Source organism: Abramis brama (assembly GCF_963993115.1).
Source record: "Abramis brama genome assembly, chromosome: 5".
Lineage (NCBI taxonomy): Eukaryota > Metazoa > Chordata > Actinopteri > Cypriniformes > Leuciscidae > Abramis > Abramis brama.
Window position 1 is genome coordinate 41,144,098 of NC_139967.1, and position 25,882 is coordinate 41,169,979.

General features: G+C 35.9%; 1 protein-coding gene across 2 annotated transcripts in view; it reads right to left on the reverse strand.

The window, feature by feature from the left end:
• The window catches only part of mcama (melanoma cell adhesion molecule a), a 63,794-nt gene extending 40,668 nt beyond the window's left edge, over positions 1–23,126 (reverse strand). For both annotated transcript variants that reach the window (XM_084113569.1, XM_084113568.1), the window contains exon 1: positions 22,971–23,126. In XM_084113569.1, the coding sequence (XP_083969695.1) occupies positions 22,971–23,052 (82 nt within the window). In that variant the 5' untranslated portion in view covers positions 23,053–23,126. The remainder of the gene's footprint in view (positions 1–22,970) is intronic.
• Between the last annotated feature and the right edge of the window lie 2,756 nt (positions 23,127–25,882).

The window sequence follows — 25,882 nt, forward strand, 5'->3', positions numbered from 1 at the left end:
ATTTGTTAAAACTGCTCCATTTACACTTGGCCACATAAATGTAACTCCGCAAAATGAATATAAATCCGATAATCAATTCCCGTACTATATGGAAATTTAATGGATTTCACACAACAAAAGGAACAGATATGAGCTGTATTTTATTTATCATTATCCAATTTCAAGATCAAAGACTGCAATAGGAGAAAGAGCGGCATCGGCACTGGTGAGAGAATATGGCGCTCACTACTTTTAATGCATTTGATTGTGTGTTGAGTTTCCGGATGCGACGTGGAACTTTTAGTTTCATTTGCGACAGTGTGTGTGTTGGTTTGCTGAAGAGATGCTCATCTGTGGCGGGTCATATCTGTGACGATGGATGTTGCTGTCATATGTGACTGGTAGCTGGCATAACACGCTCTTACATGTTACATTACTCTTACACCTCCTGAAGTGGTTTGAGTGAATGGATTTAAATCCGCCGTGAAAGCGTTTCGGTGGGCATTTACACCTGGTCTTTTTTAACAATCGGATGGCTATCCAATCAGAGAAAATGCATGAAGTGACCAGGTGTAAACAGGCCCAATGACTTTAAATGAGGGAAGGGATTTGCATTTTAAAGCAAAGCTTCAAGCTAAAAAGATTTAAGGTAACCTCTATCAACAGCATCTGTGGCCTGTTCACAATTACTACAGAAAACCATCCCTCAGTTTGTTAGAAAAAAAAGTGATGCATAGCGGAAGCACATGAATTCTTTAGTAATTATGTTTATTATATGAGCTTTAACTTTACCTACATTGTCATTTTGAAGTGGGACTACTTTTGTAGGCGGATGAACATTTAGTTATGCATTACCAACATAATTTATGTGGGTAGAGTTCATTGTTAATCTTATCAATTAAATGCACAAAACTATTTACATGCACTGCCATTCAAAAGTGTGCTGTCAGTTGTCAAGACTTTTGAATTATTTTTATTAATTTTACTCCACAAGGATGCTCTGTTACAAAAAAAAACTATATTAAATGCTGTTCTTTTGAATGTTATCTCTATTAAAAAAATATTGTATTATGGTTTCCACAATCATATTAAGCAGCAAAACAACATTGATAATAATAAGAAATGTTTCTTCAGCTGCAAATCAGCATAATAGAATTATTTCCAAAGGATCATGTGACTGAAGACTGGAGTAAAGGCTGAGCTTTGCCATCACAGGAATAAATAATTTTGTCCATATATTAAAACCGAATCCGTTTTGAATTGTAATAATATTTCACAGCATCACTTTTTACTGTATTCTTAAACAAATAAATGCAGCCTTGGTGCACATAAGAGACTAATAATAGACAGCAGGGAGCAGGGTATAGATGATAGAGCTGTTTCTAACCCTGAACATCCAGCGAAGTTTGCACAGTTAAATGCTAAAGAGTTGCTGGTCCTTCAAATGGGTTCCACTCCAGTTTCCCACAAGAGAGTGCGAGTCCTGTACCTGTTTCCCTCATCTCAATAATGAAATCACGTTGTGTGTTTGTTTTGGTTATGTTGGTGTTGGAGTTCCTGGCGTCAGCTGTGAGAGCAGATGCCAGTCGGTTGGAGGCGGAGCCGGCTTGCTGTGCTGTGAGTACTCTCACACTGACTAATCCTGAACTACTTGTTGGCCTTTACAGAAATCCATACGCCAGGGCCCAGGCTATAACAAAATGGCTTTTTGTCTTTATGATCATGCATCAGAATTAGCTCAGGACTTCATTTCCACTTCTGTAGACACCCTAACAGAGACATTTTTTTTATATAATTCTTTTTTTTTTTTAACACTAAGCTGTGTCCGAACAACCACTGGATAAAATTCTTCATGTGTCAGGGATCAGCAGCTACTAGCTGTGCTCCCTCCAGAAAAAATGAATAATTAATCAGGTGTTAATCATGTATGTCATGTGGAGGGTGCTCTCTTATGTCAATACGGCAACACTTGACAGTCTTAACAAGGTTCTTCAGAGCCTGCATGAGACTCTGAATGATTTATTCATAAAGAAAGCAATACACTTAGCTAAGTGATGCTGAGTATTACTGATGTTAAGGCCCACAATAAATCTGAACACTTCTTCACATTTTATGCACTAATTGTGGGAAAAAAATGTGTGGATATTTTAAACAAAACTAAAAACTGACCTACTATAGTAATGTAGCTGAAAGTATGATCAAAATTTGTTAAAAACCTAAACATTTTACATTTATTTAAAACAGTGTAATTAATGGTAATTACTGTGCAATTACTGTGTAATAATTCAAAATTATTATTTTAGAATATTTTGTATTAAATTAAACCAATTTATTTTTAATATTCAGAGACTACTATAAATAAGAAATTCAGGTTGATTTCAATGAAAATTGTAAACATTGTTTGGCAGGAGTCTGGGGTGGGACAATCATCTGTCTGATTAATGGTAGATTGGTGGAGTTTGGAGTGCTGGTATACACTGGAAAATGTTAACATCTACAAACAACTGGTTTTATTCAATTCTAAATTAATATTACACAGTAAAACACAATGTCTGGTGGACATGCTCTGTGAAAATATGTGGAACTTCCATCGCAGATTCCATGTAGGCCTACAGGGCTAAATAAAATTCAGTCTTCATGCAATTCATATTTAGCAGATAGTCTTGCTGGAAAGAGGGTATGTGATCTCCTCTCTTTACTCTTAAATCTACAACACTGAGTGGGATTTCATGCATATCGTAAGCTGAGTCAAGAAAGATGCAGCTGCTATAACATTATCATTGTAATCAATCTCTGAATCCAAGCCGTTTGTGTTGACTTTTATAATGAATTAATGGTTATGGAATGGTCTTTGTAATAATTTAATATTCCCTTCAATTGGGTCAAGGGCAGCAGTTTGTAAGGAACATTAAATATTTCAACAATATACATACTTAAATGACACAATTTCTCTTTTTATCCGTACATAATGCTAATACAACAACAAATAATAATAAAAAAGTATTTAATTTGTTCTTTCATTTACACATCAGAAATTTGCAACCATTTGATTATGGGATTTCAAAGCCCTTTAAAGTCTTTGTTTCAGTGTCTAAGCGCATATAAATTACATTTATGAGCAACCTTAATTAAATGAAATAGGATGCAGACCACAAAGGTTACAGCCTGTTTAACATTTGCACAAAAAAGAAGGTAAAACCTCAAAAAAAGCCAGATGAGAAGGTTTTAATAGACTTTGCTCTTTCATGCAGATTTGTGATCAGTTAAGTTTTCACAATAACCCTCTGGGTCTGTACATGTGGCAGTGCTACAACCAAACCAAGAGGAAAAGTGTTCAGTCCAGCACAATGATAGATACTGCTATATTGGGAATGGGATAGCTGGTCTATAGAGGGCAGATATCACAACCACCCCATCCATGATGACACACATGGGACCCTGTCATTTACTAAAGAAATATGTCAAAATGAAAGATCTATTGCCTTTGTGAGAGCAGAACCATTCAGCTCTGTCCAGCATATCATATTTCACATCAGATAGCAGTACCTGATAGTAAAGGTGTGAGGTCATATTCCAGCCAAGACACACAATATGCACATACTTTCAAGTTGTAATAGAGTGTCAGGCGATATGAGGGTCACATGATGTCACATGCTCATTTTTTTGTTCGGATCTATTCATTTATCAAAAATACCAAGGTCAATATATTTGCTTTACCAAGGTATAAAGCAAATATATAACTACTTTTTGACTTGATGGTTACACTATGTAACCTTTTCAAGTCATTAAACACTTTTCTAAGAAGCTGTAAGTTTGTAATCTTTCTTAGAAAATTGTAATCTAAGAAAAGGTTGTTGTTTTTTTAACTACATTTAAACCAGATTTTTTAAATTTATTCTTTATAATACAGTCTTACATGCTATTGACCTTTTTATTGAAAGCTGGTATTTTTTGAAAAGTTTTTATGAAAAAATTAAATCACACTGCACTCAATCCAGTAGAACTTGAACCTTTGCAAACATAAAGTGTGTATGTGATTAGGAAGAGTCCAGACTCTTGAGGCAGATCATAAATCTGGCCCCTAAGGGACAAAAAGAGGCCCATGAGAGCGACTCAGTAAACAGACACTTATAGGGTGATAGGTTAAAGACAAAAGACATCAGACATAAATACAGGCCCCAAGACCAACCAAGAAGGCTTCCCACTTTAGGAAGTCCTGCGCCATGGTGTCTGTATAATTTGTGAGGGAAAGGATATACTCTCAACGACTGCACGTATTCACTATCAACAAGGATTTATATAACTCTCTATTCCAAACATATTCCCAGCCCATATAACCTATTCAGTTATTTGAGTTACTCTTCTAAAATGAATTCTGTCAACATGGGTGAGCTCAACTCAGTGCTCCCTGGCTGTTATCCAGTCATGTATTTGATTAAGCCTGACATGAAGACTTTAAATGCATCCACGAGTGTTTCGACACCACCTGGTTGAGGTAGCGTAAAGATGAACAGTATATTAGTGTCCTAAAAACAAGGGTCTCCTTCAAGGTTTAGGAGGGAAACACGTGGCAGCTGAGGGACAGCTGCATCTGTTGATTTTTGTCATTCATCTCCTCTACTAATACTCAATTTCACTTCTGTCAATGACCTTTCTTGATCTAACTTTTGTTTGATGTTCATGAAGTTCATTTAAAAGGAATCGGCTGATTATGCTCTTTTAAGCCTTGTGGACAAAGTTTCAACATAGTGCATAAGCCCTTCAGTTGCTGAAATTCGTGTCCCATTTGTAGTTTTTTCCTGATTCTGTTCCCCTCCCTTTTCTTTTATTGCTTTCTGCCTCTCCATGAACTACCCTATCAAAGGCAAAAACTTTTAAGTTCCTGGATATAATGCTCTCCTCCTTCATATGGTCACCATTTGATGAATAAATGCTGCTGTAAACAAACAAACTGTATTTTAAATAACATAAGCCTCATTTCCATAAAAAGGAGGCATGTTCGAAAGGAATGATACATTGACTTAATGCTGCTCTTTAGCTCCTAGTTAAAATGGATTGTGGGTGGTTAATGAATGTGCAGGTTTTTGCACTGATATACTGACCAGTTCATAAGGGAATTCGTAACTGAAACTTTTTATTGTATTTTTGCTCAAATAAATGCAGCCTTATAGGGACAGTTCACACTACGCGTTAAAAACTGCAGGTCAGTGACACAAAAAAAGTTATAGAAATGTGTTTTTTAAAAGTTTAACTTATTTTAACTTGAGTGCCGCGTTTTTACAATGCTGTGTCATGCGCGTGATGCTGCAAAACAGAGGCGTGAGAGCAATGGTTAAAGATAGCAAAACTCAGATCATTCGTTCTTTGAAGAATTTGATGACAAATTGTTGTGTTCATATTGAAAACTCAATTTTTTCTTCTGAAGACTCATGTGATCTAAATCTGCTCTTCATGTAGTCTCATTTGAGACAAAGAGATCTCATTTGTGATTTTTCTTTCTTAGAAGCAAAGCTAAAATGTCTGAGCTGTCAGTTTTGATCAGCATAAGTTGCATTGAATAATCTGAACAGTCTGATCTGTACATGGAAACTCAATTCTTTGCAGTGGCTTTGACATAATTCTGCATGCCATGTCTGGTCTGATATGCTCACAGTGAATAAAAGGTTTGAGTAAGACGTCTCCTTTGGCTGAATCCAGCTGTTCTGACTGGTAACCATTTCCATGTGAGTAATACTGCCTGGTGCCTAGCTTATGAAATGTTAACATTGTCTGTCTTTCTCTGTTATAAATGGCACTTTAGTTCATATTAACAATCCAAAAGGCCAGGAATTTTAAGGTACACAGCGTTTAAATAAATTACAGTGAATCCATCCAGCAGAATAGTACAAATGTTCACACTAATTGCCAAATTTGTTGCGTAACGTTTGTGTATCTCCTATATTTTAAAAAATTACCTCACCACAAAGACCATCCCCATGGCCTCAGTGTAAAATATTTGGTGTATAATGTTACCTTTCAGTGCCAGATAAAATGATCATGTCAACAAAGGATCAAATAGCAAAAGTTGCATCCAGAATCCAGGGGGAACCTTGGAAGTAAAATGGCCACTGTCAACTATTGATATATAGGCTTGCTGCAACCATCCAGTTTTTGGCGGTTTGAGGTTGCTGTTGTAAAATATGGCATTCTGTCATTAATGATCCTTTTGGTCTTTGTCTGATTTCTGCTAGCGTACTTTTTAAATGTACTCAGACAGCTGATGGTCACAGTACATTCACTACATTTATCCACCATGCAGAATTAACCACCATTTGTACTAGTACAGTTTTGCCACTAGCCACTACTAGTTTCCAAGCAAATATGGTGTATCCGGCTTGAGGTGTTCTTTACGCTACTGTACAGTGTATATGGACTACTACACTGTAAAAAATATTATTCTTCAGAGTTGTAAATAAAACAAAGATTAAGAAGTAGGTTTTACAAGAAAGTATCATTTCAATCTTTCCACTTCAAAATTTCACATTTAATTGATTGTATTAAATGCCATTTCTTTGTAATTATTTGTAAAATTCACTAGCAATTTCTGAAAATTCAACTTAGGTCACATTCTGGGGTGCGTTTCCCAAAAACATCATTAGCCAACTATATAATTAGCCAACTATCGCAAGTTCTGTTGTTACCAGCTTAGTTGAATGATTTGGCATTTCCCAAAACAATAGTTGTGTCGCAAACTTACGTGGTTGGAACTACAGCTCTCGAGCTGTGGATAGAAGCACAGTTTCTTGTTAAAATGACGTGTGGACTCAAATAGATAGTGCTCTTTGGCACAATAAGCAAGCTAACATTCAGTAAATTCTATATCTTTCAATTACCTATATATACACTTTAATATTTTTAGATTTTAGCATGTCAACAATCAGCGTAATTTTTGAGGTTTGCATTATGTGCATAAATGTGTACGTGAACCCCGGAGTACGACATATGAGGGAACCTGCGATGAATCAAACAACAATTAAAGCAAAACGACAGTGGTTCTCAGTTCGTTACAGCAGCATGTGAGAAAAATTATGTTAGGTGGAGAAAACTACTGACTGAATGAAATGAACCGCATTTATATGGGAGTAAAGACTACGCCAAATACCACGTTATCAAGATAAAAAAATGAATGGCTTTAATAACCCTAACCCTCATAAACCAAAATTTCTGTTGCACTTAGTCACACTTAGAGTTCTTTAATGGGTTTTAATGCTATGGGTTTTATATTGGTTCATCCATTGACCAATATCTGTCACTGGATGAAATAATATATAACACAATACACAATAACACAATAATTTAATGACAGCAAATAAAATTTACACTAAAACACCAATTTTACACAATATGTAGACAGAATTTATTGTGAAAACCCAAGAGCAAAATCTATTTAGCCGCGTTTCCACTGCAGGAACTTTCCCCAGGAACTAGGAACTATGGGGTGGTACTCTGTGTGTTTCGACCGCAGGAACCAGGGTCTAAATGAAGTTCCGGGTTAAAAAAATTCCCCCGCAGAAAGTCCCTACTGGTGAGGTAGTAGTACTTTTTCAAAGTTCAGGAACTTTCAGGGGTGGGACTTGGGTGCTGAACATGCTGATTGGTTGAGTTCACACAGTATTTTGATTGGTTGACTCCATGCAGCATTATATTTCAACCACCATTTTTAAAAGTCATGTTGCAGTCAGAGTTGTTTGCTATTCGAATCAGCAATGGAGTTTAAAAAATACGATTGATGGACCGACGACAAGGTTCATGCTTTATTAAGCTTAAATTCAGAGGATGAAATCCAGTGGGAACTGGAAAGTACCACGTCGTCCTACGTCACCGGACTAATTTGCCTAATCTTCACGGTACTTTAGACTGCAATGGAAACCTGACAGCAACAGGTATGAGGGGGAAAAGTTCCTAGGACAAACTGCTCCGGGCAATTTCAGTGGAAACGCGGCTTTTGAGTTCACATGTCATTTTAAGAAGAAACTGTGCTTCTATCCTCAGCTTGAGAGCTGTAGTTACAACCACGTAAGTTTGCGACGCTATTTGTGAATGCTTGTTTCTGGAAACGCCAAATCGTTCAACTATGTTGGTAACGAGGGAACTTGCGACCATTACCATAGTTAGCTAAATATTCAAAAAAATAAAAATTTCTAAAGATGAACTATACATTTAAAAGTAAGCTACTCATAGGGTGACTCCTGAAATGTGAAAAAAGTGGCTCTGTGATGCTATGAAAAATACCTTACATTCATTTACATTTACAAACGGATCAGTGGAGGAGACTGAATATTTACTAAATGGTAGCGAAAAAAGCTCTTTTGACATAATATGTCAGCTTTCTTTTTATATATGGCATCAAGGCAAAAATGGAAATTATTCACGGTAGCTCTGGTGACATTCTAACCGTGGCTTTTTTCCGATTCAGAATGCGGCGACTGGGAACTGCACTGAAGTTGGAATACATGTAATGCATATGTAAACAAATATGTGAATAAGATTGCAAAGTTTAGGATTCATATAAAAAGAACTTTCAGAATCTGACATCAGATTGGATTCATTCAGATTGACGAAAATGTTAAATTTGGATGAAACTACTAGTTTGTCCAACCAATCGCTGATAGAAATTACACGCTTCAGCTTTAAATTTGACTACAGAATCTGAAAAAAAGTGTTACAGATTTGTTAGTATATATTTACTATGTCCAAACGCATACAATGGCTAAGGCAAAGGCTTAATGACTTTGTTCCTAAAGAATGTCTATAAATTACAGTCCAATGGCACCAAATTACATACAGACCTTTATTACCAGTCATATTTCCAGCTGAGAGCAACTACAAAGACCTGCTTTAGCACAACAGCAGGGTTTGAGTAGGGCTATGAATTGTGGGAGTACATTATTGAATATGCATGTGCATATGCACACACTCATATCTAGGTATGAACCCACTCATATCAACCCACTATGCTTGATTATCAGATCTACGGGGAGTAGAGGAAAGAATGAAAAGAGGACTGCTGATGGCAGAATGTTGGCACAGTGCCACCACTGTGGGTGTTGGGAGATATTACCCCTTCAACAGATCTCTGATAAGCTACACAGTTTCTTCTACAGAATGTTGTTTAGAGTTTGAAAACGAGAAACTGAGCATGAATTAGTCTCAAAGAGCAGCAAGTTTGAACTGCTGTAGTCGAGCATCTGGGCTTTCAATATGACAGTGTTCTGGTCAGAAAATAGCAGTTTATCCCAGACAGGGAACATCTGTATTAAAGGGGTCATATAATGGTACATGCACTTTTACAAGTTGATTGTACTGAAATGTGTGTTGGCAGTGCCTGTACACAACCATCATAAAATTATAAAAATCCATCCAGTGTTTTGTTTTAAATCTTCTTATATGTTTCCTCCTGTCTCAAATCAAGCTGTTCGATATTGTGACGTCACAATATCGACGCCCCTCCCACGATGGGTGATTGACAGCAGCGTTTCAAACACAGACCCGCCCTCGCGCCCTCGTGAGCGAGCTGTCAATCATAGCACGCGCCGACGCGCGTTCGTTGTTGATAGCTGGAGTGCTGAGTAGAATGGCATCAAAGCGATTGTGGTGTTCTGTTCTTGGGTGTAATAAGGAACACAGCAGTCATATTGATGATGTTTCTAAATCCGTACAGCTGAAGACGCAGTGGCTGAGTTTGTTTTCGAAGGGAATATTCCCCACGATCAACGTCAATGCTGTCATGTTTGCGCGAATCATTTCACCAGACTCAAGACTGCTTTACAAACGAGGGTCAGTATAAAGCTGTTTTTGCTAAGAAGCTGCTCCAGAAAAAAGGATCAGTACCAACTATTCGTGTTCCTGCTGAACCTCCAGGGGGCTGTTCCATAAACCAAGATTAGAGTATAAGCTAGGCTTGTTTCGGTTAGTCAGGCTTATTTTTGGTAGATTCGGTTTCATAAAGCAAACTTAAAATAGTTCGAACTCAGTTACCCTGGCAACTTATGCTGGGAAACTAGCCTGGTCCAGGGCAGGCTAACTGTAAGGCTAAGCCTCAGTTGTTACACAGATCCTCTAACACTGACCGACAAGAACACAATGATATGACCACTGACACTCTCTCATACCATTATTGGACTTTATTAACCATTATTAGTCCAAAAATAAATACACAGTATACAGAAAATCAACTTAAATAAGGCTACAATGATAAATTAGACAATATAGACCTATATATATATATTCATTCTCTCTGGTTTTGTTTGGCAGCTGTAGTACATGTTTATGATTAGAAGAACATTAGAACACAATCTAAAAAAAAAGCTTTGTAAAGCAGAAGTTAAAATCACAAAATTAAAAATAAATAATTACAAAAGCACAGTACAATAGTCCCTTTACAGTTATTGCTATCATAAAAATACACTTGTAAAAATACACAACAAATATTTTAGCATATCTATCTATCTATCTATCTATCTATCTATCTATCTATCTATCTATCTATCTATCTATACTTTATTATGTCTTTCAATTCAAACACATTTAACACAATTATACAAATGGACAGTTCCTTTAAAGACATCATATTTTCCCCCAATAAATATTCCTTATTTTTCCTTCTACTTTTTTTCTTTTGTGATAATACCCACCAACACACATGATTAGAACAATAACCAAGAAGTACATAGTTAGACACTTTTACATATGATTTAAGGGGGAAAAGACAAAAAACAATAAATAAATATTAATAAAAATGTAACATTCACATATTTATATCAAACTCTTATAATGACACATAATTCCTAATAGTTATTCAAGTAATATTATTTGAATATCAAATATTCAATATAAAATAAGCAAATAAATAAAATAACATATAACTAGCCTAGAAATAAAAGGGAGGGAGGGTTATATAAAAATGTTAATGTAGGCTAATATATATTCCTTTATTTTATGGAATATTCTTTGATTTTAGAGTTGCACATATCTTTTCAAAATGTATACATTTGCTCTTAATTTCATGTTATCCTCTTCATAATGTAAAGTACATTAAGAATATATTATATGTATAATATATAAAAAATACATTCTAGAAACTAAATCTAACCACTCATTTAAAACTGGGGATTCTTGCTTTATCCAAAAAATTATTGCATTAAAAGCTGTAATTCTCAGCATTCTAAATAAGTATACATCATCTTTATTAAGTAGCATAGGTCCTACACCCAAAACTATATTTTGTATCTTTATATATTTAGTTTCTTAAAAAAAAACTTCCCTGAATTAGGCTACTTCTGTTCACTGAAGTACTTCTGTTCGCTAGAAGTTCACTGCAACTTATCCAACATCCTAAAGATAAATTATTATAATTAGAAGATATTTCTAGTGTTATAAAATATTGCATATTAATTTTCCAAGCAAAATGTATATTTTAGTCAGAATTATTGCGCTCCTATTTGCCGCGCATGCGCGCAGCGGCGCTCGTTCAATATGAAGATTAGCAGTAAAATGGATACATTTGCTCGACTTTCTAACATTTACAGATGGAGAATATAACTGTAAAATGCAAGTTTTGCACTGAGGAAAAAAAAAAACATGTCACAAACGCATAAAAACAGCACAAAATATAGGCTGTTTGATGGTGGATCGATTTGATCCACGATCGACCTCTAGGGCTGCTTCAGAAACGCGTGCACACGCAATTATCTAGACTTGATAAACCTGGATCAAATTAGTGAGATTGCGTGAACTTCAATTACCTTTTATGGAACCACTTTAGCCCCAACTTATTTGTTAGGCTCATTCAAGTCCGGTTTTGGAGTTTAATCCCCGCTTTTCTAAGCGTCTTTTATGGAACAACCCCCTGAAGGACAAGTGAGTGTAACGTTTTATTGACCTTTATATTAAAGGAGCTGTATGTAAGAAATCTATTTCAATTAATCATAAAATGGCCCTGATGTGTCACTAGACATTAAGAAATCATGTTCATTTCAAATACTTATATCACTGACAACAGTAGTATGGCTAGGATATTGTCATTTAAAAAGTGGACTTGCAGCCCTTAACTGATGTTGATGTTGTCATTTTGTGTTTTGGCCTGACGCGCCTCCCTCCACCTATCTACCAATCACGAAGTCAGTAGTGTTTCGGGATCCGGGTTGCCAGCTTTGCTCTAACCTACTCTAGTCGGATAAAAATGTCTAACGTTACTAAATCAAAAAGACCTCGTTATAATTCAGAAATTCGTCGTGACAAAGTCCGAAATAAAACCAGAATTTGTATAGGAGATGCTTTTGAAAGATGGAGACGGCTGAAAACGGAGAAGAATTTGAACACAGACGCCAACGTTGCTAATTTTCTCCAGGACAGGTAAGATTCATCTAACTTATGCTTGGCTAACTTGTACTTGATGTCAATGGACATTTCATATATTCATGACAGTCGAACAAAGTTATGCATGTTCGTGCAAAGTAACGTAACGTTAGCTCACATGGACGTATGCTAACATTAGCAATGCATAGGAGCCCGTTTCTCTGTCATTATGCTTTTAGACGCTGAGGAAAACAACATTAGCACGCCCATTATGGCAATTTGAAACGTAATTGAGACAGAAGCCTAACTTTACCTCAGAAAAAATGATTCGACATTCGTTCTTCACGTATATCGTGGACTAAGTTACACATGCTGCAAGTTGACCTGTGTTTCACATCACATATTTTAGCGTGTTAATGGATGTGTGCTGCAGGGTAAGTAAAAAATACAGCTGGTCACTTTCACTTATAGCATCAGCTAAATGAATAGCTGTATCTTTGATATTGGTTACACATAGTGACATAGGCTTGTGCTTGTACTTACATTAATGACAGATACATAACGTTACAAGTTAGACTTACAGCTACCGTTCTGTCTGTCACATACGAGCATAACGTTACATCTTTACGATTATACTGTCACATACGAGCATACATCTTTACGATACTGTCACATACGAGCATAAATCTTTACGATTATATTTAACTAATGACAATTAGTAAAATTTTTAAATACATAATTACTTATCAAAATATCTCTCATGAAGCATAAACATAATCAACAGAAAAAAACTTACTGTGTACGTCTCGTCGGAAGCTCATTGAAGCAGCCTAAGTTTCTGCTGAATTCAGCTTATCTGGCAACCTCGAGTCAGGGGGGAGGGGGAGGGGATACACCGCTCTATAGTATTTTTAAAGTGATTGCAGTACCAGTTTTGGCCACAATCCTACATACAGTTCCTTTAATCTTTATATTAATCTTTGCAAATAGCTTGCACGCTTCACGATGAATGTGGCTATTTTTACACTCAGGGTACATTATGGCATGTTTTCTATGTACGACTTTCTCAATATAATTCATAATCCCACGTTTATAATGAACAACGCGTTATGGTTTTTGTATTATTATTTTAAACGGTGTACGCACAGAACAGAGGGGCGGGGTGAGCAAAGCTCATTATCATTTAAAGACACATGCACTGAAACGCGTGCTGAAAACAGAGCTGTTTTTGACCAGGTAAAATGAGTGTTTTCTTACAATACTAATGAGAATTTTTAATTAAAGTATATTACAAACTTTTAATTTAGACCCTAAAGAATCATATTAGCTTGTACAAAAATGACATTATATGACCCCTTTAATATATATTTGATGGAAGAAACGAAAGCCTACTTTTGTGCCCTCGCACACCCCCCAAAATCCAACTCCAACAAGATGCATCTCTTGGAGAGAAAGGGCAAACTGTTCGTGTGGTTCTGGATGACATTTCAAAGATGAAGAACATTCTGTTTACTTCTGTTTCAATGATTTGACTGGAATAAGTGAGCGCTAACCTTTATCACTATGATATTTATCAGACTGTGTACTCATCGCTCTTCAGCCAAAAGATAATTTGCCCACACAATCTGGTGTCTCCAACAACATATGGTGCTGAATATATACAAGATGTTTAAAAGCAAAGACAAGTTAAAAGATAACACATTATATTAGTGATGCACTAAAATAAATATTCTTGGTAAATACTGTACATCAAAAGGTGAAAATTATGGACAAACTGGGCCACTGCACTTTTTTTTTTTTTTTATTATTAGAAGATCTGTTCAGAAGTCCCAGATTTTGTGGACTATTTTTATTCCTTCAATTTTGATATTTTTTATTTTTTCCAGTAAAGTTTTGCTAAAAATTCTGCACATTCCTGAATATTTCTTAGGAATAATTAGAAGACTTGTTTTATAAATGAGAAGGAAAGAAAGAAGAAAGTATGGACAAGATGGTAACAGAGTATAACATGCTGGAGGACAAAGAGATGTAAAGGGTGTGGTGGTTCTTGAGGAATTTTTGCCTTCAGTAATCAGCAGAAAAACACAATGAATGTCTCGACAGCTTTTTTGTCAAGAAAGATACTTGTATAGAGACACAGGATGACATATGGCTTGATCAAATTTCAAAAAGCACTGAAATACATCTCGTGCCATTCTACCACATAATAGGACGTGTGCAGGATCACATGCCACTAACACCTGAAGAGCTTATGATGACATATCTAGTATATTTAAAGGTGTGTAATTTCTGCCACGATAACAGCGCCAAAGAGAACTGCAAAAATTTTGTTTCAGAAGAAATTAAGGGTGTCCACAATAAAGAAAATTAAAAATATTTTAAAAGTCTGTTTAAAACACATGTACCTTCTCACTACTTTAACTTCATGTTGATTTTTTTATAAAATTCTCATTGTTTTATTTTTTTTCCTGCATGATGGTCGCACCACATGACTGATTTGCTGGACAAAGTTTGCCAAAGTAGGTTTTCTTTAAGAATTTCATTTATAAATCTGACGTTTTTCTTCATTATAATATCAGGACAGTTATATCCCCTGACAATTTTCACATTTTGAACCAAATAATACCTAAATGAATTTTAATGCTCAAATTTAAAACAATGCTCATCATAGAAGATGTGTTTTCAGGGCATTTTATGCATGAATAGTATTTTTTTATGTATTTTTGAATTAATCAATAGATCCAGACAAACAAAATGTCAAATTAATTGGCTTCTGTAGACTTAAGGTTTTTTTTGGAAACAGTCATAAGTGCTTCTTCTTAAAGGGATAGTCCACCCAAAAGTAACTGCTTAACAATGGCCTGGCAAAACCCCACTCGTAGTTTCTTCCAAAAATACCAAAAATACAAAAATCAAGTTAACTAATAACTTCACTGAAAGTAAACAGTCTTCATAGGTTATTTGGCAGGACCACTGAGAATTACCTTGAAGCCACCTGAAACACAAACACAGCAACTGCAGGTATGCCTGCAAAAATCAATAAAGATTTTGGAGAAAGTAAAACACATGAAGGGCCTGAAGCCCCTAGCTCCCTTTGAATGGGCCGGTAGCCAAGCCTGAGTGAAGGGCATGCGAGCATGAGGGAGATGTGGGAGGAGGCGTCCAAGATCGTGGGGGATGGGGGCAGACAGCAAGACTCGAGGTGCTACTATTGTGGTGTATGATTTCTGTAACATGAGCAACCTACTAACTCACACGCATGCACACACATCCAGAAAAAAAAAAATCCACATCTGCCTCCTCAAGAATGAGTTAGCCACCAGGTGTTTGCAGCTGTCTGTGGATTTTATGGTAAACAGAGAGAGAAAGAGAGATGGAAAGTGATAAAGGCAGGGGGGTGGATGAGAGGCAGTGATTTAGAGGGAGATTTTGGAGAAAACATTATACGAGGACTTCCGAAATCCCATTTGCATTGTGAGGATTTCTGCCAGATCCCGAATCGGTTCCTGGCCAGTGACGTGTCCCACAGATGGGGCTCTCCAAAAGTGACGGGCTGCTTTCAGCCAATTAAATAGTGTATTTTGGAAGGGTGCGCTAAGCTGGTTATAAGTCTGGAGAATAATAATGAGATAAAGCCAAAGAATCACAAGGGACATGGTGTGCAAAATTAAGCCTTTTATCAGTACATACTGTTTTTCCCATTTATTTTAATGCCATTAAAAAACTGTCTACAGCTGTGTCCTTAACACTGTTGCATGAAGCATATAATTGCTATTGATCCAAAAGGAGATTATTTATGAATGTTATTGGTGGGGAAAATGTCCTCCTTCCATGTCATTTCAAACTGGTATGACTGTCCTTTCTTCTGTGAAACACAAAGTAGATATTTAAAAAAATGTCCAAACTGCTCTTTTCCATAAAACAAAAGCATGTACACATACCATCAAAAGTTTTAATGTCTCACGGTCTTCTTCAGTGTCACAAGATCCTTCAGAAATCATTCTAAAATGCTGATTTGGTGCTCAAGAAACATTTCTTATTATTATCAATGTTGAAAACAGTTGTGCTGCTAAATATTCATGTGAAAACCATGATTTAGAAAGTAAAAGTTTTGGGTAACATTATAAATATCTTTACTGTCACTTTTGATCAATTTAATGCATGGCTGAATAAATGTAAAGATCCTACCAAGGTTATTTTCGTAAACGAAAACTGAAACTAAGACTAAAACTATTGGTCATAAAACATTTTCGTAAACTGAAATAAAATAGAAATTGCGACATAAATGAAAAACTAAAACTAAATGAAACTAACAACAGTTACTGAAAAACTAACTGGAACCAAATAATAATTAGCAAAAATAAATAATCTTTTCGTAATTAATAAGCTCTCATCCTGTACCGGAAAATCACTTTTTTCCATTCCACTGCTCTACTTTATTTTTCAATGTATGACCGTTGCGCTCAAGACTCACATCTTTTGCAGCATCACGTGCATGACACGACGTTCTGAAAACGCGGCACTCAAGTTAAAATAAGTTCAACTTTTAAAAGACGCGTATCGAGACCATGCGCTTTTTCCCCATTCCACTGCCCGCGTCTTTTTTCAGTTTTTTAAAGCAAAATCGCTTTCTGTGTGAACCAGCCCTAAGAAGCAGAAATGGCCAAATAAGTATTTCCATCATGTCTAGACCTCATGCAAATAGAGATGTACCTTAATTGCAGGTAAGATAACCATCTCATGTGAAACTAGCCTAAACAAGATAGGCCTACCACACATATTAGACAAGATAGCCTACCACACTGAGCAGAAAACGGAAAAAACAAATAGCATGTCTATAGCCCAGAAATAGACATACAATTGTCAGAGTAGAAGTATACTAAATGTCTGGTCTGAATAGAACATTTGAATATGAGTATAACTATGAGTATATGATTTTAAACGATGCAATGGACAAAAAGCATAAATGGATCAATACAAGAATAATGTTTGAAAGGATTAATCATAGACATAACCTTTAATAATCATAATAATCATACGCATATCTTTTTCTTATACACCACGTTTAACAAGATTTCATTTTTAATATGAATGAGTATGAATGAATAATTTTTACTTTTTAGTTGCATTTGTTTGTTCTTTGTTCATCCTCAAACAATTATTTTATTTTTATTATTAAGAGGTTTTCACAAGAGTTAACTGTAAACTGCAAACATTAAACTTCGCTGAAATTAAATTTCTTTAACAGGAGGTGTTCTGTTAACTCTGCTAAACTATAATTACTGAAACTAAAACTGAAACTAAATATATAAAAACTAAATAGAAATGTGTTCACAAAATAAAAAACTAACAAAACCATTAAAGAAACTAACTAAAACTGAACTGAAATTTAATTTGAAAATTATATTAAAATAAAAACTAATTAAAAAAATGCAAAACTATAATAACCTTGGATCCTACTGACCCAAACTTTTTAACGTTAGTGAAGAGCCTTGTCAAGCTCCAAAAAAAAACCATATAGGAACCATAAGCATCCATAGCAATTGTTCAGTTTATTCATCACAAATGTGATTTTACCTTCCAATAATTTAGACAAATATTATAATTTTACAATTTTTTTAGAAAATTCCAATGAAGTATATTTTAAAAGAATAATTTTCAATGGTGATTTTCATGCCAGAGTGTCCATGTTTTTTGGTTTCGGACAAGAAATTTAATGATATTACATGAATAATATTCTAAAGGCTTTGTGTGAGGAGCAGACCGCTACATATACTCTATATAGACAAGTCATATGGCCCACTTTATGGTGTTTTCTCGCTTCTGGAGCTTGACGTCATCCGTCCTCATTCACTTCCATTTTATGCAAAGCAGCAGCCTGGACATTCAGCAAAATATCTCATTTTGTATTCCAAAAAAATAAAGTAAGTCAAATAGGTTAGTGTGTAAATGGTGACAGAAGTTTCATTTTAACTATGCCTTTAAGATAAATTGCTCTTTTTATTATTGAACAGCCTGTAAGAAAAAAAAAAAAAAAAAAAACTGGGACAATTTGAGTGTGACCAATCTAATTTTGGATTCATTTTACAGCTTTCTAAAATAAAAAATAAAAACACATTCTGTGAGAAAGTGAGGGAGAGGGGCAAAAAGAGCTGGCATCCGTCCACTGTAAATTCTTCACCCCCTTCGTTGCACTTGGATGATTGTTATTCATTCTCACGCTTCATTAATGTGGTCAGTCTCCACATCTCACTCTGATAAACATGCCATCAGTCCAGGGTTTTTACCCATTTACTCTTTAGTTGGATCAAAATGTTGCTACGATGGCAGATTGTGCGACTCAGAACGTCCCTGAAAATGCAAGAATCTCCACAGATCATTGAATAAAGTAACATGAGACGCGCTGGCAGCTCCGACGGCCTCGTGGCCACAGCAAGTTTGACACATTTCCCAGACCACACTAATATTGTAAAAAGTAAGCCAACAAGAAATGAGGAGCAGCCAGACTGGATTCCTTAGTTTTCTTCATTCTTGAAACAGTCATTGCTTTAAAGGTAGCCATCTCCTTGTTCAAATACAGCTCAGATGAAGACTAGATGACAAACACAGAGGCTATTCCTTTCAATGACTCAATTGGCAAGGCAAAGGGCTTTGATAAGAGCAACCTCCATCAGATAGTGATCTAACCCTGTAAACTCACCTGTGGATCTCACGCTTCCAACTACCATCCCCCATTCTGCTTCCTACTGATACATACAGGCATTTAACTGAGGAATCTCATGCCATTGTTTTGGCTGAACTGAAAGCGGGTGACTTCAAGAATTTGGCCTGCGGTGCTGTCGTCTAGCCTGTCTCAGCTCATCACTACATGGAAATCTTAGAAGAAGGATCAAAACCTTTACTTCAGGGATATGATCAAAAGAGATTTTGATAAATACTGAATTATGTTTGAAAGTAAAGGGCTGTTCTGTGGTTGAGCACTGAAGGGTCTAGTGGATTTGATGGGATGATTCTTTTGTTAACAGGTGTAAAATATTTAATGGTCACCATAGTTACTGCCTGACCTTTCAGTGATTCATATACAGTGAATTTTTGTGGTTTACCAGGGTGAACATTAATGGATGAATCCAAGTACTTTATATGGTAACACTTTACAATATGGTCTCATTTGTTAAAAATTATTAATGATTTACCTGGTAAGAATTGTTTTACAGTACAGACAAATATTGAGATGGTCTTCTCATCAGGTCTTGTGTAATTTTAACATGGCATGTCACATTAAAAATAGCTCTATTTTTATAAAAATGTATTCTGTTCCATTCTGTTGCACTCGATCTAGTTGTGTTTAAATGCAATAACACATCTTATGCAAACGCCCACAAACAAAGTCGTCTAAACAGCCTATTTATGCAGGTCTTCCTTAAGATGAGGGCTTTCAATTACTCAGCCACTGTATGTTGGCCAACCAATGGCAGACAGGGTGACGGTTCAGGAAACCTGCATGAAAACATTATTTTTGCGATTCCGTTTGGTGGCACGGAAAATACAAATTTGATTCATGCTGCTTACATATGTTTCATTATTATAAAAATGTTTTGACCTTGTAATTTTTAATCAAAATATCATAACTGGATCTAACAGTGAAACAGCAGACGTCTCTCTGGTGATGCATGGACTTCTTAAACCCGACCCCTTTCTTACATTCGACTGCAAGCCTGCTGTCAGATCTCCCTCAACCAATCAACAAGAAGTCCCTGGCCTAAAATGTTTCTTTTCGATAAACTGTTTCACTTAGATCATGTCACAATAAGGACACACTAATGTCTTTTTGACTAAATGTATCAATGTGATACTGACAAGATACACTGTAGAATCTAGCTAAACACTATTAGCACTGCATACCTCAAACTGGACTTCGAAAGGTAAATATGTGCAGTAATAGTGCAGTAAATGTGAGTTATGGTGTAAGAAACAAGTGCACAATTCAAAGCATGCAATCAAACAGACGTTCTACAAATACAATGCATATTTGTTGCATGCATACATGTTTAATCAGTAACACAAGTGTTTAGTTTTGTTCAGGTAATTGCCTTCTTGCTGCCCCCTGCTGGTAAGAGTCATTAAAGGCTCAGTGTGATTGGATTAGATAAGAGATTAACTCTTAAACTTGAGATGAACCTTCCCATCAGTCAGATTCAATGTGCATCAGTGATGTTTCATATTGCATACCCATAACACACAATTGTGCATAAACAATATACTCAGCACCACACAGTTGCAAATACTGACAGTTTAACTCAAATATGTAAGGGTCTCAATCTTCATCTAATCCACATGTTGTTGCTCACTGAAGCTGAACTGCAAAACAACAATGCAGATTATCCCTATAGAGGTCTTCACTGATGTCCACCTTCTGCCAGGCCAAAACAATAAGCCCACAGGCTTTTACATGACATTCACTGTCAAGAGTGACAGACAGGGGCTCAACCCAAGATTTTGGGCATAGAAACCCCTTCAAACCAGAAACAGCCACTCAATTGTATCGCCTCTACTGTGGGTCATGGGCTGCTATGGGAAGCAGGAAGTCTAAGGCAAGGCATCTTTGTCACTGGCACACAATGCAGCTCACAAGAACTTAAGGGAATGAGTACGGACATCTGGATAAAAATGCATATTTTGGCGGATGTCCTATATTAGGATTTTCACTAGAGCTCCGGTTTTCACTTTTGATTGACGGGGCCTTGATATGAAGATATTTCTCTTGGACTTTTGCTGTGGTGGTGAAAGCAGACCAATATGTCGATTTCATGAATAATTGAATGACAGAAATATTATTAAAAATGTAATAAAATGAATATTAATAATATGATATTACTAAAATAAACAGGTTATCAGTTTACACAAAAGGGAAAACAATACTATTAAACTTTTATAATTTAATAATTTTGACCTAATAATATTTAATATTATTAACACTATGACTACTATTAATATATATATATATATATATACACACACACACACAGAGGTTTTTCTGTGTGTGTGTGTGTGTGTGTGTGTGCGTGCGTGTGTGTGTGTGTGTGTGTGTCTGTGTGTGAGTGATATTAATATATAATGTTATTATATACACTATAATTTGATATTGTTTTAATATTGGGTCTTTTATGCTTACGGTAATCAAAATAAATGGTTATTCGTGTGACAATCTACACAAAAAAGGTTTTGTTTTTTTTAAATAACGCCTTTTTTCAGTACATATTCTATCATCCACATCAGTCACTATAAATTGTAAGGATGACACTTTCAATGTCAAGTTCTTTGATGAAAAATCGCCCCCTCACATTGAGGGAGCAAGGTGACCCCTCTTAATCATAAGGGCAGTTATCTGACGGGGTGTTCAGTAATCCCAGGACAGACAGCTTTGGTTCATCTGCTGGGGAACTGGAGGGACCTTATTAACACAAGGGTGAACAGAAGGTAGGAAAAGGGCTTGTTAAGAATCTTTGGAAGAACCAGCATTATAGGAGAGTCTTGATCCACACTGAACAAAATATGTTGGGAGAGAAAGAGAAAAAGCGACGAAGGCGGAAACAGTGTAAAAGGATGAACAAAAAAGTAGCCGGATAACACAACAGGGTATAGATATAGATGGACAAGGAGAGGATTATGCAGTGGGGGTCCATCATCTGTTCCCTAATGAGAAGGGCTGGTTCGGTAGTCGTCTAGGTCATGTACAAGAGACCTACAGGGCAATTTGCACAGATATAAGCTTTATGTTTTGAGGATCTAGGTCTACAAACGTATGATTATACAACTGAGTAGCATATTGTGAACAGCTTACTTATCACTGTGAGAATCTCTCATATCATCAGATTTTTGAGCCCTCTATACGAGTTCCACAGACTGTATCTGAGAACAGACACACAAAGCCCGTATTTGTGACCAGTCCCATGATCTGAACCACTTCATAACACCAGAGGAAACTGCAAATTGGCTAGTTATTAACATGAAACCTTTTTAAATATTTGCTTTGTTAAATACATATTTGCTTTGCATTACTAGATAAAATAGCGTAATAAGATTAAATATTTTAAGAAATTCCAATTGTAGGATGTTTTAGAAGAAAAAAATCACTGTTTTAAAGCACTTAGTCCACCTGCTGTTTTTGTATCAATGCCAGTTTTAACAGTTTACGTACAGTTTTCTGCAAATTCAGCATATGAAAATGAAAGGAAAATGAGAAAAATGAACTTTGCTCATTTAAAAGCAATATTGTATTACTGTACAAACAAGTACTATGTATTTTTAGTATAAAGTCTCTATGTTTGAACAAGCTTAACGTATTTATTAGCTCACGTGCGGTGTGTTTTGATGAGAAACTTAAGACTTTTCTCACGCGAATACCAAAGCCAAGGTAAAAACGATTTACAAATGTGATCTAAGTAACTTTAAACAGACGATATTCCTGTAGGCTATTACAAACAGAATGTTTTAAACACCGCAAAATGTGGTACAGTATAACTGCAGCATCCTAAAACAATCGCATGCATCCCATTCAAACGCGCGCGGTCGTAACGCTCCAAAAGTTTCTAATAAAATTAAACCACAACAAAAAAAACAGCGCCGCAAGGAAAGATGAGGTGAAGTTGACTTACCTTGCCACGCAATAGCGCACAGTTGAAGAAGAAACAGTAAAAGTGAAGTGTTTGGCAGAGCCATGTTTCTGAAGTTATCCATCTGAATGAAGCGCACTAGAGGAGCTCAGCAGTTTTGGCCAGGAGGAGCGCGAGAGAGGGAGGGAGGGAGATGGAGTCGAGTTGCAAATGCTCCCTTTCTGTTCACTATTGTAGGCTACTGTCCCACTGCGAGTGGGAGGAAATTTGGGACGTTCAATTAATGCTCCCCACCCTACAAAAAAAATCTGGTTAAAATCATATTTTTTTGGTCTCATTATAGGTTATGTTTGCCCGCGCGTGAAATAGGCTAGTGTTCGCCTTAATGTTTATATGTGATATGATATCCTAGCAAAAAAAGTGCCTTCCTTGAATGTTTTGGACATGGTGCCGTGTTAATAGCATGTGTATTGACATGTACCTTAATAATACCATCGTTTTTTTTTGTTTGTTTTTTTCATAATTTCTAGTTCAAAGTAAATACCATTGTATTTTGGTATTAATTCGGTATTAATAATTACCATCTGATACCATGGTACAAACACAGTTGTTTGTTAGGGTCTTAATATAATTGATTGTGCTATTTGTGTTTGTTTTCGATGGTAGTAGCTACATAAATAATAGCTTACTGATTTTGAATAATTGTAGTGCAATTTCTGATAGATATCATTTAATACTGCTCTGATATCAGATTGTAGCATCATTTGACTGATTAAACAATGACTTAAAGCCATAGTGTGACTACTTAATACACAAAATAATTGTATAATTTAAATTATAATTTTCTGACAAGTCTCTGGTCAGGAATTTTTCCTGGAGACAGAATCATTATTATTATTTAATGAAAAAGACTTCTCTCCATGAGAGAGAAAAATGTTTCACATTGTTCTGGAAAGGAGGTGTTGCTGATGGTTGTGTGTTGGTTTAGGAGAGGGACTTCTTCTAACCCAATGTGTCAGCATGCAGGTTGTTAACAACCTCTAGTGCTATCACCACTCCTCTTTCACCTTAGCTAACAGCTGCTGGAGGGAGGGGTGTGTGTGTGTGTGTGTGTGTGTGTGTGTGTGTGTGTGTGTGTGTGTGTGTGTGTGTGTGTGTGTGTGTGTGAGAGAGAGAGAGGGAGTGGGCCAGAGGAGGGCTGTCCCTCCAGCTGTCTACCCAGTCTCCTGCCATCATTCCATGCGCCTTTTACTCAAAACTGGGCCATAAAACACAACATTCATTCATGAGCTCAAGTGCTCATTTAGTTCTTGTGGGGAAATAAGGTAAACAGATTTGGTTTTTTTTTCGACAATATATATGAGCTCGAAGATGAGAGTGCAGCAATAAAGCCCATTTTTATTAAGATCTTCAATAACCTTTAAAGAGATAGATGGATTAAAAAATGAAATGAAAATTCTGTCATTGTTTACTTACCCTGATGTTCAGTACTTGTATTACCGCCGTTCTTCAATAAAACACAGAGACATTTAGCATGTTCATGCTGCTTTTTTCAAACAATGAAATCATTTTGTGACCAGGGCATGTTAAAAAAAAATCCAAATCATTTGAAGTCATGCATAACTTTGTGTAAGAAACACCATAATTAAAAGGGATTTACTCACTTTCATGTCATTCCAAACCTGACTTTCTTTCTTCTGTATAAGACAAAAGATGTTATTTGAAGAATGATTAAACTGTTTTTGTCCATATTATGGCAATGGCTCCAAAAAGGACATAAAGGTAACATGAAACAAACTCAATTGTTCTGAAGCGAAACAATCACTCTGTATTATGAACATAAATAAGAAATATAAGCGTTTCATATCAAACCAATTTATCAACAAAAGCACACACATAATACATAATCAAATAATGCAAGATGAACATCAAAATCATGACAGTCAAAAAAACAATTTGGTTTCAGTCAGGTTTACATTTGAGGTTCGTGTTTTCACGTTTATGTCCTTTTCGGAGAAAGATTATGAATGAATCAGCTTGAATTTTGTTCTATTCCTCAAACAAAGCTACTAACTGTAGAAGACTTGTAATATTACACATAAATCATATGGACTACTTTTATGGTGGTTTGATGGTTCCTTGACACCTCAACATGAGGGTTAAGTAAATGATGGCAAAACAAATGTCAGTGTTGGATGAATTATCCCTTTAATAAAATCTGAAACCTTTGAGCATAATCTCATTTTGAGTGAAGTGTAACATTCATGTAATTGAAAATTGAAAAGTCTCTCTATTTTTAAATATTTTAAAACTAACAGAGTGCACTTGAGCTGCAATTAGAACAAAAGCTGGCAGTGAACCAAATCCAGGTCAGTATTATTGAGGGGCTCCACACACGGAGCCCTCAGACTTATAAGTGCGCTTTGAGGCCGCTGAAGGAAATCATATATGACCAAAGAGGGAAAAAAAAGAGAATCATACAGCTTTGATGTTGACTCAGTCAGAATTCAGATCTCTCTCTCTCTCTCTCTCTCTCTCTCTCTCTCTCTCTCTCTCTCTCTCTCTCTCTCTCTCTTTTCTACGTTCCATCTTCTTGTCCACAATCATTCTCTTTCACTCTAAAGGAACAAATACAATTTCACTGTCACATTTATATATACATTATTCATCCTTAAAACAATCCCTGTATTCTTTCACTGGATGTCTCTGTTCCCTCTCCCCTGAATTGTTACATATTACTTCATCTAACCAGCATCTGTGTGTCTCATTGCAGTGTAACAGAAGATGTGGGTTGATTCGCAGAGAAAATATTATTGACAAACATATCTTAAAGAGACAGTTAACATATCTTAAAGTCCCCCTGTAGTCAATAATTGTATCCCTTAAAACTCATCTTTGATCACCTAAATTACATATTTAATGTTTTTTTTCCTTTGAAAATTATTTTAATAAAA